At 40.7% G+C, this 19,137-nt stretch overlaps 1 protein-coding gene across 1 annotated transcript in view; it reads right to left on the bottom strand.

The window, feature by feature from the left end:
• LOC141154882 (NTPase KAP family P-loop domain-containing protein 1-like) overlaps nt 1-18,907 on the bottom strand; it is a 30,039-nt gene extending 11,132 nt beyond the window's left edge. The window contains exons 1-4 of the mRNA XM_073641412.1: nt 18,827-18,907; nt 15,455-15,488; nt 15,035-15,208; nt 10,314-10,388 (exon numbers count right to left, since the gene is read on the bottom strand). Coding sequence (XP_073497513.1) covers nt 10,314-10,388; nt 15,035-15,208; nt 15,455-15,476 — 271 coding nt within the window. The 5' untranslated portion in view covers nt 15,477-15,488; nt 18,827-18,907. The remainder of the gene's footprint in view (nt 1-10,313; nt 10,389-15,034; nt 15,209-15,454; nt 15,489-18,826) is intronic.
• Between the last annotated feature and the right edge of the window lie 230 nt (nt 18,908-19,137).

Raw genomic sequence — 19,137 nt, 5'->3', positions numbered from 1 at the left:
CTCCCTTTTTTGCAATGATGCTGGGCCAGCAGTATGGACTTTGCACTTGTGTTTCGCCATCATCAGAGATGTGCTGCGGTGTTCCGCTGACCGCGTACACTAACCCTCCCATGTACTCATCCTCCAACTGGACAAGTGGTTGGGCATCAGTGCACTCAATATCTTCCACTTGCGGGGAAGGCCAGGTGGATGGCCCACGGAACCACAGCCAGCGGAGTCATGAAAAAGCAGAAATGACTGCTGCATGACTTGGGGCTCAGGCTGGTTGGCTGATTCGCAAGGGGAAGGTGGAGGTGGAAGCTGGATAGCCATGGTCTTCAGGTGCCAACTTTGCGCTTTCTGCAGTGGACTGGGTGGAAGATAATGAGAAGTAACTGGAGGCACTCTCAGCCATCCAATCTAACACTGCCTCAACATGTTCTCGCCTCACCATTCGTGTAGTAGTATTGGGCCCTACGAAATGACGCATAACGTCCTGTCGCCTCCGTGCCCCAGAGGAAGGTTTTGTATTTGGGCACGTAACAAGAACAGAACGACCTCGTCCTATCCCTGCAGCAGGTCTACCACTACCAGCAGCATCTACACCAGCACCACCACGGCCGTGTCCTCATCTCCTCATTGATGGTCTACTCATTGTTTTAAGTGTTCTTTAGGCACACTTCTCACACACACACAGCTGCAGAGTAAAATTATTTTTTAGGCCCACAGCTCGGACAGACACAGCAGTAGAGAATGAAAGAATAATTATTTTTTTGCGCCCTGCCACAACTCGTATAGACACAATGGTAGAGTATAATTATTTTTTTGTGCCCGGCCACAACTCGTACAGATACAGCAGTAGAGTATAATTATTTTTTAGGCACAGCCACAACTCGTACACACACCTTGGTAGAGTATAATTATTTTTTTAGGCACAGCCATAACTCGGACAGACACAACGGTAGAGTACAATTATTTTTTTATGTACGGCCACAACTCGTACAGACACAGCGATAGAGTATAATTATTATTTTAGGCATGGTCACAACTCTGACAGGCACAGCGGTAGAGTAAAATTATTTTTTTAGGCCTATTACTCGTACAGGCACGGTTTGGCATGGCTGTGATTGCTCCGGGAGTGCCCACAGCCTAAAAGCTTGTTGATTGGCTGCGTTGCATTGTATTATTGGTGTTCTAATTGTATATCGTACTGACCGGTCATGAATGGGAATGTATGGGATACCTGCAAAATTGTGCTCTTATGTTGCAATGTCTATGTTCTGCTGCTGTGATACTGTAATTACCCTAGGGATCAATAAAGTGAATCGTATCGTACTTCCCATAGGTGGTACTAGGGTTCCTGTTCTCTTCCTACTTGCACACTGAATTTCCAATTGAGCATTGCATGGCCTATATGTTTCTCTATTCCACCTTGGTGCTCTGCACAAGGGAAACTTTACTCGTTAGACAGAAAATAAAATTACTCACTACCATACGACACTACAGGTATTTTTAATCTATTACTATTTTTTTAACCCCTTCGCAACCCTGGGATTTTCCGTTTTTGCTCCCCTTGTTCCCAGAGCCATAGCGTTTTTATTTTTTGGTCAATATGGCTGTGTGAGGGCTTATTTTTTGCGGGATGAGTTGTACTTTTGAACGACATTACTGGTTTTACCATATCGTGTACAGGAAAACAGGAAAAAAATTCCAAGTGTGGTGAAATTGCAAAAAAAGTGCAATACCACAGATGTTTTTTTTTATTTTGTTTACCACATTCACTGAATGCTAAAACTGACCTCCCATTATTATTCTCCAGGTCATTACGAGTTCATAGACACCAAACATTTAAAGGTTCTTTTTTATTTAAGTGGTAAAAAAAATTCATAAGTTTGCTAAAAAAAATGGCGCCATTTTCCAAGACCCGTAGCGTCTCTATTTTTCGTGATCTGGGGCTGGGTGAGGGCTTATTTTTTGCGCGCCGAGCTGAAGTTTTTATTGACACCATTTTGGGGTAGATCCGATGTTTTGTTCGCCCATTATTGCATTTTATTGCAATGTTGCGGAGACCAAAAAACGTCATTCTGGCGTTTAGAATTTTTTCTCATTATGCCTTTTACCGATTGGATTAATTCTTTTTTATATTGATAGATAGGGCGATTCTGAATGCGGTGATACCAAATATGTGTATGTTTTTTTTTATTATTTTATTTTGAATGGGGCGAAGGGGGTGATTTAAACTTTTATATTTTAATTTTTTTAATATTTTTAAAAACATTTTTTTCACTTTTTGCTTGCTTCTATAGTCTCCATAGGAGACTAGAAGCAGCACTTGTCTGATCGCCTCTACTACTTAGAGGTGATCAGCAGATCACCTCTATGTAGCAGAAATAGTCCTGTGCTATGAGCGCCGACCACTAGGTGGCACTCATAGCGATCAGCTCATGACAACCACTGGAGTCTGCTGCAGACCCAGGGTTGTCATGCCCACCCATAGGTGACCCGCGATCACGTGACGGGGTCACCGATGAGCGGGGTAAGTGACGCGCTTCTGGCGCGGCGATGCTAAATGCCGTTGTCAGAGATTGACAGCGGCATTTAACATGTTAACAGCCGCAGGTGGATCGTGATTCCACCCGCGGCTGTTGCGGGCACATGTCAGCTTTAATAATCAGCTGACATGTGCTCGATTCAATGCGGGCTCAGCGCCGAAGCCCTCACTGAACCAGGGGTTACAGCCTGTTGCATACTAATACGGCACAGGCTGTAAAGTGGTTAACCGGTTCCCGACCGCCCACTATAGATAAACGTCGGCGCTGCCTGGGCTCTGTGCAGCGCCGACGTTTAAAAATGGTTGGTGGTCCCGCAGCGCTCAGGACCCCCAGGGTCCTGCAAGCGCTGCGATTCCAGTGCAGAGCGATAGGTCTGACAGGGGACATCATCGGGACCTGATTAGATCAGGTCCCAATGATGTTAACCCTTTGCTATCTTCTATATGCCGCGATCTATAGTGATCGCGGCATATAGAAGATAGTGAGAGGAGAGGGGGTCGTCAACTTACCTCTCCGACGGACCCCTGATAGCTTCCAGGACCTTCCGTTGTTATGGCAGCTGGAGGTCACATGACCGCCTCCAGATCTGCCATATATGGTGTCCTGCTAGGCTCAGCCTGCAGCTGAAGCCTGGCAGGACACACTGACTGTGAAACCGTCAGCAAAGGTCTCATCCAATGTAATACATGTCTATTACATTGGATGAGATCAGTGATTAGAAAAATAAAAATGAATGTCCCATACAGGGACTAAGTAAAAATGTAAAAAAAATGTTTTTAAACTGTTAAAAAAAATCACAAAATAAATAAATAAAATATTAAACCAATAAATCTGTATATTTATGCAAAAACAAAAAAAGTACACATATTTGGTATCACCGCATCCGAAACAACCCGATCTATAAAACTGTCACACTAATTAACTCCTTCTGTGCACACCGTAATAAAAATAAATAAAAAACGGAGCAAAAAACTATGCTTTTTCATCATATTGCCGGACAAAAAGGGGAAAAAAATGCGATCAAAAAGCAAAATGGAAATAAAAATGGTACCGCTGAAAACGTCATCTTGTTCCGCAAAAAAAAGTTGCCATACAGCTCCATCAGCCGAAAAATAAAAAAGTTATAGCGCTCAGAATAAAGCGATGCAAAAAAATATTTTTTCTATAAAATTGTTTTATTGTGTAAAAGCGCCAAAACATAAAAAAAATATACAGTAAGTGTAGTATCGCTGTAAACGTACTGACCCGAAGAATAACACTGCCTGATCACTTTTACCACACGCAGAACAGCATAAAAAAAAAACTCAAAAAACAATTCCTGAATTGTTGGTTTTTGTTAATTATACCTCCCAAAAAACGGAATAGAAAGCGATAAAAAAAGTCACGTACCCAAAAATGGTACCAATAAAAATGTCAACTCGTCCCGCAAAAAACAAGCTGTCACATGACTCTGTCGGCCGAAATATGGAAAAATTATAGCTCTCAAAATATGGCAATGCAAAAACTAGATTTTGCAAAAAAAAAGCGTCTCTTAGTGTGTGACAGCTGTCAGTCATAAAAACCCGATATAAATCTGGTATCTCTGTAATCGCACCGACCCGAAGAATAAAGTAATCTCATCACTTACACCGCATGAGGAATGGCGTAAAAAATAAATAAAACCAATTCTTCACCTGCTAATGATTTGTTTATTATGTCTCCCAAAGATTGCAGTAAAGCTCTGCTCACATTTATCCTGCGCTCTGCGTTGAGCACTTACACCAGAGTTTCCATGTAAATCTCTGAAATACGTGATTCAGCCGGAACCCATGACGGAAGATTCCCTCTAATGAGGCAGATGTAGGCCGCTGTGGATGCCATCTGGCCTGTGATCCCACAGTGTCATTTGTTTTAGGCGTGCATAAAAGTGCGGTTGGCCACAGTTTTGTGCACTTCTGAAAAAAAGGACACCGCTAAACAGGGGCCAGACGGAGTCCAGAGTAACTCTGCTGCCTCATTACAGTGAATGGATCCCGTAGGGGTTTCATCTGAATTACATCACTTGGAAATTTAGATGGAAACCCCGATGTAAGTGCTCAGCCTAGAGCGCCGGATAAATGTTACGTAAAATGTTCCCAATAAAAGCTTCAACTCAGTCCTCAAAAAAGCTAGTCCCACTCAGGTCCGTCATCTGTTAAAAATATAAGGGACTTCCAAGTTACTGGTAGCAGAAAGGCTCTGGAAAAGCGAAATGGCCCTTGCCCCCAAAAGAAATTCAGAAAATTTTGTGCTCCCAAATCCAAATGCCTATTCTACAATAATTTGTTCTCCAATTGTCAAATAGCGCTCCGTCCCCCCCAGATCTCGCCGTATGGCTAAGCGGTACGATACAGCCACATATGGGGTATTGCCACTTTTAGAAGAAATTGTGTGACACATTTCGGCACCATTTTTACCCATTGCCCTGTGTGAAAATGTAAAATCTGAGGGTAAAACATTTTTTTGTGGCAAAAATATAATTATGCTTTTTTCACTGCCCAATGGTATAAATTTAAAAATTAAAAAATACTCACTACTTCCCTAGATGAATTCCTTGAGAGGTGTAGTATACAAAATGGGGTCACTTGTGGGGGTTTCTGCTGTTTCGGCATGTCAGCGACTCTTCAAATGTGACATGGTGTCTGCAACCTATCCCAGCCAACAGAGCGCTCCTTTCTCTTCCGAACCCTGCCGTACACCAAAGCAGTGGTTTTCCCCCACATATGGGATATCTGCTTACTCAGGATAAATTGCACAACAAATTTCATGGTGCAATTTATCCTGTTACCCTTATGATAATGCAAAATTAGGGAATGAAAAACATTTTTTGTGGGAAAAATGTGAAAATTTTATTTTTACAGCTCAATATTATAAACTTCTGTGAAGCACTTGGGGGTGCAAGGTGCTCACCACACATCTAGATAAGTTCCCTAAGGGGTCTAGTTTCCAAAATGGCGGCACTTGTGGGAGGTTTCCACTGTTTAGGCACATTAGGGGCTCCCCAAATGCGACATGGCGTCTGCTAATTATTCAAACAAATTTTACATTCAAAAAGTCAAATGGCGCTCCTTCCCTTTCAAACCCTGCCGTGCGCCCAAACAGTGGTTTGCCTCCACATATGGGGTATCGGCGTGTTCAGGAGAAATTGCACAACAAATTTCATGGTGCAATTTATCCTATTACCCTTATGATAATGCAAAATTAAGGGATGAAAAACGTTTTTGTGGGAAAAATGTGAAAATTTTATTTTTACAGCTCAATATTATAAACTTCTGTGAAGCACCTTGAGGTTCAAGGTGATCACCACACATCTAGATAAGTTCCCTAAGGGGTCTAGTTTCCAAAATGGTGGCACTTGTGGGGGGTTTCCACTGTTTAGGCACATCAGGTGCTCCCCAAATGCAACATGGCGTCCGCTAATTATTCAAACAAATTTTACATTCAAAAAGTCAAATGACGCTCCTTCCCTTTCAAACCCTGCGGTGCGCCCAAACAGTGGTTTGCCTCCACATATGGGATATCGGCGTGTTCAGGAGAAATTGCACAACAAATTTCATGGAGCAATTTATCCTATTACCCTTATGATAATGCAAAATTAAGAGATGAAAAACGCTTTTGTGGGAAAAATGTGAAAATTTTATTTTTACAGCTCAATATTATAAACTTCTGTGAAGCACCTTGGGGTTCAAGGTGCTCACCACACATCTAGATAAGTTCCCTAAGGGGTATAGTTTCCAAAATGGTGTCACTTGTGGGGGGTTTCCACTGTTTAGGCACATCAGGGGCTCTCCAAACGCAACATGGCGTCTGCTAATTATTCAAACAAATTTTACATTCAAAAAGTCTAATGGCGCTCCTTCCCTTCCGAACCCTGCAGTGCGCCCAAACAGTGGTTTTCCCTCACATATGGGGTATCAGCGCGCTCATGAGAAATTGCACTACAAATTGTGTATTCCATTTTTTCCTGTTACCCTTGTGAAAATAAAAAAATTGGGTCTAAAGTAACATTTTTGTGAAAAAAAGTTAAATGTTCATTGTTTTCTTCCACGTTCCAAAAATTCCCGTGAAACACCTGAAGGGTTAATAAACTTTTTGAATGTGGTTTTGAGCACCTTGAGGGGTGCAGTTTTTAGAATGGTGTCACTTTTGGGTATTTTCTGTCATAAAGGCCCCTCAAAGTCACTTCAAATAAGATGTGGTCCCTAAAAAAAATGTTTTTGTAAATTTTGTTGGAAAAATGAGAAATCGCTGGTCAACTTTTAACCCTTATAGCTTCCTAACAAAAAAAAATTTGGGTTCCAAAATTGTGCTGATGTAAAGTAGACATGTGGGAAATGTTATTTATTAACTATTTTGTGTGATATATCTCTCTGATTTAAGGGCATGAAAATTCAAAGTTTGAAAATTGCAAAATTTTCAACATTTTTGCCAAATTTCTGATTTTTTCACAAATAAACGCAAGTGATATCGAAGAAATTTTACCACTATCATGAAGCACAATATGTCTCGAAAAAACAATCTCAGAATCAGGGGAATACGTTGAAGCATTCCAGAGTAATTACTTCATAAAGTGACAGTGGTCAGAATTGAAAAAATTGGCCCGGTCACGAAGGCAAAAACAGGCTCTGGTGCGAAGTGGTTAATGTAGGGATTATATTGTTACCTAATCTTACCACTGTGCTGTTACGCTTTTTTGCATGCGACCTCTCCTCCTACAACACCGCTTCCTCTCTATTCAACACATTTATAACCTATTTTATGATTGAGTATAAATAAATATTTCTTTCGTTTTTTTTCTATATTTGCATGCGTAAACTCAGGACCGTATTTTATCACTGACTAGTAATGAGCAGATATTTTGAATTTCAAATTTGCCAAATTTCCTAAGAAAGTTTGATTCACGATGAATAAATTTGCGTGAATCGCATAATTAAAAAGCCTCTAATAGCCTGGAAAATATGAGTAGAATATGAGTTTTGATTGGAGTCAAAGGAACATGTTTTGGGATCTGTAATGCAAACACAACCGTTTTATTGTCCAAATGACTTCACCAATCTGGCTAGGGGAAAACAGATGGCAACCAGAGGTAACCAACAGCCTATTTAAAAACACACAGCAGTATCAGACTTTTAAGGGTACAGAAATTGTATAAATGGTCCAAAAATTATCCCTTTCGAGGGGGAAGAAGATGCAAGCATGCTGTTGTTTATAGACAGGTGTTGCAAATGGAAGAATCTGTGGCATTTTCACACAGTTGGGTGCAACAATCATCACTGTTTATGGAATATAAAGATCTTTGCATTTTGCTAAGTGAAGAAGCGATAGCTTTTACAAAATCGTTTGGGAAAAAGTACAAAATCGGCAGTGTATCAAATACTTATTTTCCCCATTGTATATGACCGTCAATGAACAGGCAGGCAGGTAGGCTGATGGTTCAGCCAATTTAATCATCCGCTTCTGGCAACGGTGCATGATATTCTGCACTAATTCATACCAGATGAATTTTGACAATTATTAGATTTTCCACTCTCGTGGCAGATAAACTAGTCCACTTTGGTGTGACAAATCCACCGGTGGCACTGAATACTCTCTCTGACATGACAATGGAGGCTGGACATGGCATTACTCCCATAGCAAACTGCGCCACTTCTTGCCACAGGTCCAATTTGTGGACTCAGAAATCCATAGGATTGGGGCTCTTTGTATTTGACAGAGAAACGAGACAGTCAAAGAATGACTGAACCTGGCTGTTCACATGTTGCCTGTGACTGCCTGTGTTTGCTGAAGTGAGCTAGGTTGTCGCAATGGCAGAACAAACATCTTGTCCATCATGTACAATAACTGTAAGTGTTGCTACCTTGGCTACTTGTTGTACCCCTAACGTTGGCACAGGTAAAGGAACATTGTAGATGTGATCGCAAAGGAGTCTGCTGGTCAGTTGTACACTCAACGAAAGCTTGGTAGAGCAGGTAATGTAGCTTTATCCTGGTACTAAATCAATTTGTGCTCAGTTTTTGGAAGTTGGAAAAAGCCCTGATGTTTCATTGCTGTAACCCCACTGCAATGATTGGTTGTCATGGCCAGTGTCATAGTCATTTTAATTTTTACTCTGTCTGCCTCATCCTCTTCCAAGTCTATATCTTCCTCCACTCCCACTCCCACCTACTCCTCCTCTTCCTTCTCCAATTACTGCAGCATGTGACATGGCCCTTAAGGGTCCCGAACAGACAGGGCATCACTGAATAGATGTGAATTTGTGTTCTTCCTCCATCCCCTTTTGCATGCTGGTGAGTTTTTGCATGATAAATATTTATGGGATTGCAACTCTGATTTATTTTTACTAGATGCTGCAGTTTTGACTTAAGTAAGGTTTTATCTTCTGCAGATCTGTCAGTGCTCTGAATGCCTTTGCTTTGTATAACCTCACCTACATCACTGATTGGCACATTTCTGTGTACAGAAAGCTGTCAATCGGTGATGGGGGTGTGGTTGGACTACCTGACAGCAGGACAAGTAGTCCTTCCAGTGATAATCTTCAGCTTATAAAACAATGATTTTCTAAAAACTACACCAAGCAGCCCAGCAAGTGACACATCTCTGGAACAAGGGTCTCTGCTCCTATATTATGCTGCCCTTAGATTGGGTAGCAAAAACCTTCAGACAGATTCCCTTTAAGAGGATTAGGGGAGTATTTTTTTTTTATTTGACAGTGACTTGGAGTGGAGGGGCACCATACTGGGGGAAAAGACTCTTGGTTATCATAATGTGGGGGGGGGGGGCACTGTAGGGGCATTATACCATGTGGGGGTACTGTTGGATCATCATATTGTGTGGGTGGCAATATGAATGCATAATAATGTGTAAGGCAGGCACTGTTGGGGCATAATGCAGTACTATTGGAGTTTGATGATGTCACTGTGTGTAGAGAGGATGGAATATGTGATGGGCACCATCTTGTGTACCAGGGGCACTGTTATAGACATCACGCATGAAGGAATGCATTGTGGCGGCATTATTCTGTGTGTTGGGGAGCACTGTAGGGGCATCATTCTATGTCAAAAGGGCATTATATGGGTCATCATGCTGTGTGGTGGCCATATAAAGAATACCAAACTGTGTGGTAACATAAAGAGCAACACAATGGGCACTATTTCTGTGTGGGTAATCAAAAAGGACTGGTTGGATCTAGATGTGTGGCTTAGCTGTAAAACAATTTATAATAGTGAGCTGCATGTGCCACAATATGTGTTCCTCTTTCCTGCCTTTCAACGTTGGGAGGTATGAGCCATCCATGTGAGATTGTGTAAGGGGCAATATACAAATACCAGGTTCATATGACCAGTTCTGGGCTGTAGAAGCAGAGGCAGCAGCGGTGACCTAAAGCAGGGTGCTGGAGCCTCCTTAACTGGCTATCAAATGAGAAAAATGGTGGCACAGAGATGATTAAAGAAGTTGCATTAAAGTGATGCATTTAATTTCCTGTAACCCGTGATTCCCCCATGTTTTGTATCTGTGGACAAAGGAAAAGGAAGTCATCAAGCCCCCAATCCTGCCCCCTTTTAATATCTGAGTTACCCGTGTGTGCTGTGGTATGTAGGATGGGATCTGCTGGTTGACATGAGTAAAGAAGGCAGGTGCAGGTCATAAATGCACAGGTAAGGTGGAGATGCAGGGAGGCTGCATCTTCTTTTATCAACTTAGTTTACCGCAGGATGACCAATAGATGGCAATGAATATCCATCCTACCTTACAATAACTTCTTACCATTGAGAGGCGATGTGTCTCTGGGTTCTAGTATTTTTGTTTCTTCAGACTCAGAAGTTATTTCACAAAGGTGCTCTGTAATAACAAAAAAAATATTAAGACCTGATTTTTTTGTTTTTTTTATTTAAATGCTGTGCAGGATGTTACAAAGAAAAACCATTCGGTCATAATGTTTTGGTATACAATAGCTTATAGCTTTATGATTCAGACGGTTTAAGTAAAAACATGTGTAACATAATATTTTTTTTCATATCATGAATTCATGTTCTTTATAAAAAATAAAATAAAAAAAAAAGTGTAATCTTGCAATTTTCACACTGAGCACTGGAGCTATTCTAGACTAATCCTTCCTATCACTTTAGGAAGAGTTTTCAGCAGACTACTTATAATCACATAAGCAGGATTATAATGACTGTTAACACCTCTATACACAGTTGATAACACAGGATTCACCAATTACAAGAGGTAATGTCACAGATGACACTTTCCCCCTCCCTTCACAATGACCTTGTATATGCTTATTACATGCTTCAATACAAAAGATAGGGTCAAAGTGTAATGTACACAGGGCCACCATCAGGTTATTACTGCCCTTACTGGCATATGGGGCCCGGTGAGCAGAGGGGGCCTGATGGGGCCCGGTGAGCAGAAGAACTAGGCCCAAGCGGCAGTGTTCACTGGGCCCCCAGCGGCCCCCTGCCAGTTCAGTCAATGTGAACGTGCGTCCTCGGACATAGGTTCACTTTAAATCTATTGCCGTGCACGGCAATTGGCCAGCAGCTGACATCAGCATGCACGTTGCTGGCATATGACGTCACTGTCATGCACCACCGATCGTGCTTCCGGTGATGGGAGAGCCGGGCGCTGGAGTGCTGGAAGGTAAGAAGAAGCTTTTTTTTTTTTTTTAAAGCCGCACCGTGGGGGCAAGATGGAAACATGGGGTCAGAATGTGAGACATTGAGGGCAGCAGAATAGAGAAACATGGGGGGCAGCAGAATGGAGAGACATGGGGGCAGCAGAATGGAGAGACATAGGGGACAGCAGAATGGAGAGACATGGGGGACAGCAGAATGGAGAGACATGGGGGACAGCAGAATGGAGAAACATGGGGGACAGCAGAATGGAGAGACATGGGGGACAGCAGAATGGAGAGACATGGAGGACAGCAGAATGGAGAGACATGGGGGACAGCAGAATGGAGAAACATGGGGGACAGCAGAATGGAGAGACATGGGGGACAGAAGAATGGAGAGACATGGGGGCAGGATAGAGAGACATGGGGGGCAGGATGGAGAGACATGGGGGGCAGAATGAAGAGACATGGGGGGCAGAATGAAGAGACATGGGCAGAATGGAGACATGAGGGAAGAATGGAGAGACAATGGAGGCAGGGTGGAGACAATGGGGGCAGAATGGAGAGACTTTGGGAGCAGAATGGATCGACATTTGGGGCTGAATGTAGAGACATTGGGGGCAGAATAGAGACAAAGGGGGCTGGATGGAGACAATGGGGGCAGGATGGTGAGACAATGGGGCAGGATGGTGAGACAATGGGGGCAGGATGGAGAGACATTGGGCGCAGAATGGAGAGACATTGGGGGCAGAATGGAGAGACATTGGGGCAGGATGGAGACGAATGGAGGCATTGGGGGCAAGATGGAGACAATGGAAGCAGGATGGAGAGACACGGGGGCAGGATGTAGGACATTATTACTGTAGGGGCTAATTAAAGGATATTATTACTGCTGTGGTGAATTTTATTTTTGAGGATACTGTTTTCAGTGATGGGGTCCTATTACTGTGCAGGGTGACACTGTCCCTTTTTTTTCTTCATGTGGTGTATTGTAGAAGTTGTGGAAAATTGGGAAATGTGCTCTAGAAGCTGCTCTAGATAACTGTGTGTATTTTATGCAGAGACGAGTCCTGTCTAGAAGAAGTGATGGCGGTCTGTGCTGGATGAAGGAGAAAAGCAAAGATAGAGAACTTCAACTAGAGACGTCACTGGTGAGTCAGTGTTATCTGTACACTGACACTATACACTACATACTATACACAGGGCTCCTCTGTATAATGGTACTTATGGTAATATTAGTATTATGTTTTTTTTTATTAATGTTCAGTATTGTAGTATTCGGTCACTATGTGGTGATAATATGTGGTGTGGTCACGGTGTGATGGTATTTTTCCCTTGTATGTGGTATTATTTGGTCACTACTATGTGGTCTGGTCATGGTGTGGCAGTATTTGTCCCTTGTATGTGGTATTATTCGGTCACTATGTGGTGATAATATTTGGTCTGGTCATGGTGTGACGGTATTTGTCCCTTGTATGTGGCATTATTCAGTCACTATGTGGTTTGGTGTGGTCACAGTGTGGAGGTATTTGTCCCTTGTAGGTGGTATTATTCGGTCACTATGTGGTCTGGTCACAGTGTGGCGGTATTTGTTTCTTGTATGTGGTATTATTCGGTCACTATGTGGTGGCAAAATGTGGTCTGGTCATAGTGTGATGGTATTTGTCCTTTGTAAGTGGTATTATTCGGTCACTATGTGGTCAGGTCACAGTGTGGCGGTATTTGTTTCTTGTATGTGGTATTATTCGGTCACTATGTGGTGGTAAAATGTGGTCTGGTCATAGTGTGATGGTATTTGTCCTTTGTAAGTGGTATTACTGGTCATTTTAAAAAATGTATGTGACAAATTCCCTTAAATAAAAATATACCTAAAAAGAATATTGGGTATTGTAAGAAAAGTTTAATAGGTTAGCGTAGAGTAGGGCTCTGTCAGAAGAGTCTAGCTTGTTGTGGTGGCAACTTAAAAATTATTTTGGCCAAAACAAAAGCTGTTGGCTATGTGTGTGATATAGTGTTAGATGGGACCTGTTAATGTGTGATTGGTGAAGATGTGGTGCAGAAAGTAGAGTTTTTCCAAGAGTGGGCGGTGGGACTGTGAAAGGTTCGAGGGATGGAGGCAGAACTGGGTGAAGTCTCAAGGGGGCCCAAAAATTTTGCCAGTGTGGGGCCCTGAAACTCCTCGTTGCAGCCCTGAATGTACACATGGATTTCCTCTTGGCAGCTTCCTATACCAAATTTCTTGTTGCCTTTTTAGCAATTTTTATGAACATCCAGTTCTAGGTAATGTCACTGTTGTGTCAAATTTAAGCCACTTAGTGATGCCGTCTTCACAGAGTATCCTTCTCCTAACTGATAACTTTCAAAACTTAGACCCCTTTACTGTGTTGTAAGCAGTTTATAAACCACAGCTTTTTCTGCAAAATTCAACTAAGAAAATGTCATGGAAATCCTCCTAGAACAGCTTAACTTTATATGGGGTAATCAGAATCACTGTAAATCATGCCAATTGTGTACTGACTACTATGTAACATGAGGGTAAATGCGATTGGCTAATTCTGAACATAACCACATCCCAAAGTATAAGAAGGTGTTCACACTTATGCAACCACATTATATTCATTTCCCTCCTCTAAATGATTTCAGTATGTTTCGCAATGGTTTTGTACAGATTATAGGTGACATTAAAGGTGGAAACAGTTCTGAAATGATTATTCTTGGCATAATTATTTTGCATGACATAAACCTGGCATTTTAACAGTGGCATACAGCCTTTTTATATCCACTCTAGCTACTCATTAAATGTCAAAAGGGCACTTTTGGCATCTGTCTGCTCTGTTAGGCTATGTTCACATGTTGCATTTTTGCAGCTTTTTTTGGGGTGTGTTTTTATGCAAATTTATGTAAATTAAAGCTACTTTTACAGTATCAGAAAAAGCTATGAGATTTCAGAAATCTCATGCACACACATTGGGTTTTTTTCCTGACTGATTTGGAAAACTACTGTGTTTTTGCAAACTGCAACATGTCACTTCTTTCAGTGTTTTTGCATAATTTTTTCACCCTTAGAAAACAATGAGTAAGTGCAAAAACACAGAAAAAAACACAGCAAAAAACACAGGTATCAGGTTTTGCTGCGTTTTTAATGAAAAAAAGCAGGTACAGCAGTATATGAAACGCATTTATTTTTGTGATTTTCCAAAGTGTAAACCATAATGTCTTGGAATCTTCACCTGAGATGGCAGTTGGGATTAGTACAGTTTAATTAAATTGGTGATGCGTGCAAAGTAAATTTTCCAACCAAGTTGTGAAATTGAACAATGCATGTGGCCGACTAAGATGTGAAATTGAACAATGCCTGAGCAACTCAATGGCCAACCAAAGTGTAAAAGTAAACAGTGTCCTACAAACTCAATGCACTGCCAATGTCTTAGGTAAACTATTCCCCACCAATTCACCTCCCCCCGCTGTTACATTGGTAATGTGTATTTTTTCATGAACATATGTCTTGCATTGGTGACCAGTATTCATGCTTTTGTGGTAGAAGCAAAGCTGAAGTTTGGGATCCTGAAAAACGCAACAAAAAATTCCTACTGCCAAGAGAGCAAGTTTTGCCTGCAGAAAAAAATGAAGCAAAAACGCAACGTGTGAACATAGTCTAGGACTCTACGCATAATTTCAATACATACATCTAATATATCTACTAATTTCCATACTGGATATACACACCAAATGTGGTTTCAACAAAGCATGAATCGACATCTGTGATTGGACTGGTCATTGTGACAAATTGATTCCTTTCAACTTCCTAACAAGCTTTGTACGTTTAATAAAAACCTTATGTATGTCCAAATACAAATGTTATACTTACCCCTGATCTTGTCAAGGAGGGCATCCTTGCATCTGCCCCACGGTACATACAGACCGACTGTCATAGGACATTTCCCCTTGTAGAGAGTCCAGGCCAGTGCTTTGCAATAATCATCATCTGTGGTGTACACATCATCGTCGTCGGTGTTGCACATTTTTATTTCATAGGAAATATCTAGGAAGGAGAGCATTCATGAACCAATACCACTATAATATTTGCAACACAATTTGTTTTTCAGCAGCCTCCTTGTATGAAAGTTATTTTCAACAAACAGTGCGGCAATTCTTCATGTGTTTTCTATGATAAATGCAATACAAAGAATGATATTTGCACTAAACACAATATTTGGACACCTCCCCTATCTTGATACACCAAAAGTTTCAATCCCATCATTGATTTTTTTGTGTACGTTATACTTACCAACATTGCAACTTGACTCCATCCTAATATGCCCCTACATAAATATATGAAAAAAAAATGGAAAATGGTTAAAACTGTCCTTGTTCCTGAAAATATAGTATTTTCTGAGTATCTTCTGTGAAAAATGTGCAAGATACAGCATCATTTACCAGGAGGAGACATGTCTTCCCCCAAGGATGAAGGATTATTTTACAACATCAATGTTAAATCAATAGATGTTTCAAACGGTTATTCTTATCTTTGTATTATTTTGGAGATTGCACTTATTTTGTGGTCTATTTATGCTTTTTTACTTTTTTTATAATTACAATCTCAGATCTTAATGTCACCACTTACAACTACATTTTCAGATCCTGATGATCTAGTGGTAAAATCAGTAAGGCTATGTTCACACATTGCGTTTTTTTCAGCGTTTTTTATGCACATTTTCAGCTGCGTTTTACGGTAGCAGCAAAGTCTATGAGAGTCCAGAAATCTCATGCACACATTTTGGTTTTTGTTTGATCAGTATTTTGTGCTTTGCATAGTTTTTTGCAGAATAGAGCATGTCACTTCTTTCAGCGTTTTTCACCCATTGGAAAAAACGCCTAGAGTGAACATAGCCATCAGGTTTTGCTACGTTTTTAGAGAAAATAAGCAAGTACAACAGTATGTGAAACTCGTTTTATTTTTGTTTTTTTTTACCATCTTGTCTTGGTCAGAGATGGCAGTTTGGATTAGGACAGTTTAATTAAATTAGTGATGTGTACAATGTAAACATTGGCTCAGCTACGTGTGAGATTGAACACTACCTGTGGCCCAGGAAGGTGTGAAATTGAACAATTCCTGTGCAACAGAATGGCAGACCATAGTGTGATAATAAATAGTGTCCTACAAACTCAATACACTGCCAGTGTCTTAGGTAAACTATTACTGAACAATTCACCTCCCCCACTGTTACATTTGTAATTCTGGTTAATATGGGTTCACATATGTCTTGCATTGGTGACCTGTGTTCATGCTTCTGTGGTGGAAGCAATGCTGAACTTTGGGATCCTGAAAAACGCACCAGAAACGCACAAAAAAATGCACCTAAACCTGTGTTTTTGATGCCAAGAGATAATGTTCTGCTGCAGAAAAAAAACGCTGAAAAAACGCAATGTGATAATATAGCCTAATAGGGGCACAGACAGTCCAGGAGACTGAGGAGGCAGGTGAGTAAACAGACGGACATGTGGCACTTGACCCAGCCCATTAACCCATTTAGTCATGAGGACCACTAGTGATGTTATTATTAACTTCGTCTCTATCAATGATCCAAACACTTACTTTAAATTATTTTATGGCTTGGAGGAGAAATAGGAGAAAAGCAATATACCTTATCTGCTTAAAGGGGTTGTCCGGTCTTAAGCTACAAGTCTGCAGTCACAATATGTGACTGCAAACCTGTGGATCCTCATATCTCACGCACTGAAATCCTCCAGTGTCGGTACCGGTAATGATGGTCATGTGACCGCAAGTATACAATATGCATACTCCCGGCCACATTCAAACTAGATTGTTTCTGGCCTTGCTCAATACATTTGCATTGCATGAAGCCGCATCCATCTGGACGGAATGTAGCCGTGAGTATGTTATCGCATACTTGCGATCACATGATCGCCGTTCCTGGTGCCAACACCAGAGAATCCTGACAGCACGGGATGTGAGGATTCATGAGTCTGCAGTCACATAGTGTGACTGCACACTTGTAGTTTAATACCAGACAACCCCTTTAAGGTACCAACATGTCTCGTCCCAGGATTTAGTGCAGTGCACTGAGTTAGTCTGTCTGTATCGGCATTAAGTGGAAAGTGTTGTCAGAATATGACCTATTGTTTAAATCATTTTTTTTGTAATTTTAGCAATTTTCATATAAAAATGATCTACAGATCATGGACGCTGAGCGGCAGTGCAGGGAGATCATGTCTCCCTGCTTTATTGCACAGTTTAACTGTATTGATGTGCTGCGCACACTCATACAGTTTAGGGAAGCTGTGGGGCCCAGGGCGACTGCACCCTCTGCTCCCCTGGTAGCCACATTACTGGCCCTGATTCATTAACATTTCTGGTGGAAGATCTTCTGACGCTCTGCAGCTCTGCCCATTCTTATGGAGCTGCTTGAAACTGGGCTGAAAACACCGAAAGTTGCGCAATTTTTACACAACTCCTCATCGCTCAAAAATTTAGAGACTTTTCAAATTGTTTTTCATTAGTTTTATGGCTAAAACACTTTGAAGAATTGTCCCCTTAGTATTTAAGAAAAAAATAAAGTGGCCAGTGTGAAAATTGCAAGATTTCTCAATTTTATTTTTTTTAAAAATTTATGAAAAAAAATATTGCTATAACTAAAAAAAGAATACATTTAACACAAAAACATGATTGAAACAACATGTAATTTTCCAATGACAATTTCATATTAAAATAATAAGATCCTAGAGTCCTCAGTGGTTGATACCTTTTAATGGCTAACTGAAAAGATGGTAACAGGTTGCAAGTTTTCGAGACTACTCAGGTCTCTTCAGTAGGCTCAGTAGAACACAAAATCTGAAGAATCACATATTTATACACAAATATAATGCAATAGATGAGACAAGTGAACTATCAATGTGGGACTGGGGGAAAACAGTTGTGGCCATAATTGCAAAAGTTCATATATTTTTCCTTTCCTGTATCAAATTAATTTTAAGCGCTGGGCAAAAGGAAGGCAGAGGAGAGGACACTGCAGCACATCACATACACCCTGCTCCCCACTGCATTATGCACAGAATAGCCCTTGTACAATGACAATATGTAATAGAGTTAAGTGTAAAATACCAGTTATGCATTGGTCAGCGTATATAAAGTATATTCTATTGCAAAAAAAAAAAATGCATTTGTTAAACTTCATTTTTGTATACTGCGTAACACATGTCTCTGTGTATGGATTTTTACAGAAACTTTTTGGGATATTTACAGCCCCTCAGTCTCTACACCCAAACGACTTTGATTATAAATTAGCTATGGAGTTCATTCAGGAGCAAAACAAAGCAATATTTTTTAGAAAATCTTTGTGCAAAAAAAATCTTATGAAAAGAAACCGTCTATTTCAATTAGTGGTACATCTATAGGGTTAATAAAACATGACTTGGTGATCTTATCATGTAGCTCAATGGCTGTGTGCAGGGTAAGGAAGGATTTGGTGCTCGGTAATAAAGCAATGGAGTCCATAGAGATGTTATGAAATGAATGGAAGTTTACATTTAAAAATAGACTTTCACAACCCAGATATATAAATACCATTTTTATAGTTTAGAATAAAAATAAAGAAATTATTCTTATTATTATTATTATTAAAGAATTCCTTCTACTTACAGTCGGCGCTCGATGCAAACTTGACCTGGAAATAATGAATACAGATGGATTCTGTCATTGGATTGAGTTAAGGCTGATATTAGAGGTATTTATAGTATTTACCTCCTATCAAACACATGTAAATAATCCTTTGGGGTGTGGAATTCCAGAGAACTAATTATGTTGTAGATAAAAAAGAAATAATGAAGCTCACCGTGCCAATATTGTTCAGGATACAACCAAAAGGTGATGAACGTGTGCCAATTCCTGGTGAAGCTTAACTATTGAAGAACCGAAAACGAAAAAGGATTTTTCGGCACTTCCATCCATAA

This window comes from Phyllobates terribilis, unplaced genomic scaffold (assembly GCF_046119375.1).
Source record: "Phyllobates terribilis strain yellow unplaced genomic scaffold, ASM4611937v1 Scaffold_7__3_contigs__length_470593459, whole genome shotgun sequence".
NCBI classification, from domain to species: domain Eukaryota; kingdom Metazoa; phylum Chordata; class Amphibia; order Anura; family Dendrobatidae; genus Phyllobates; species Phyllobates terribilis.
The sequence above is the reverse complement of the archived record's forward strand: the minus strand, read 5'-3'. Positions and strand labels throughout refer to the sequence as shown.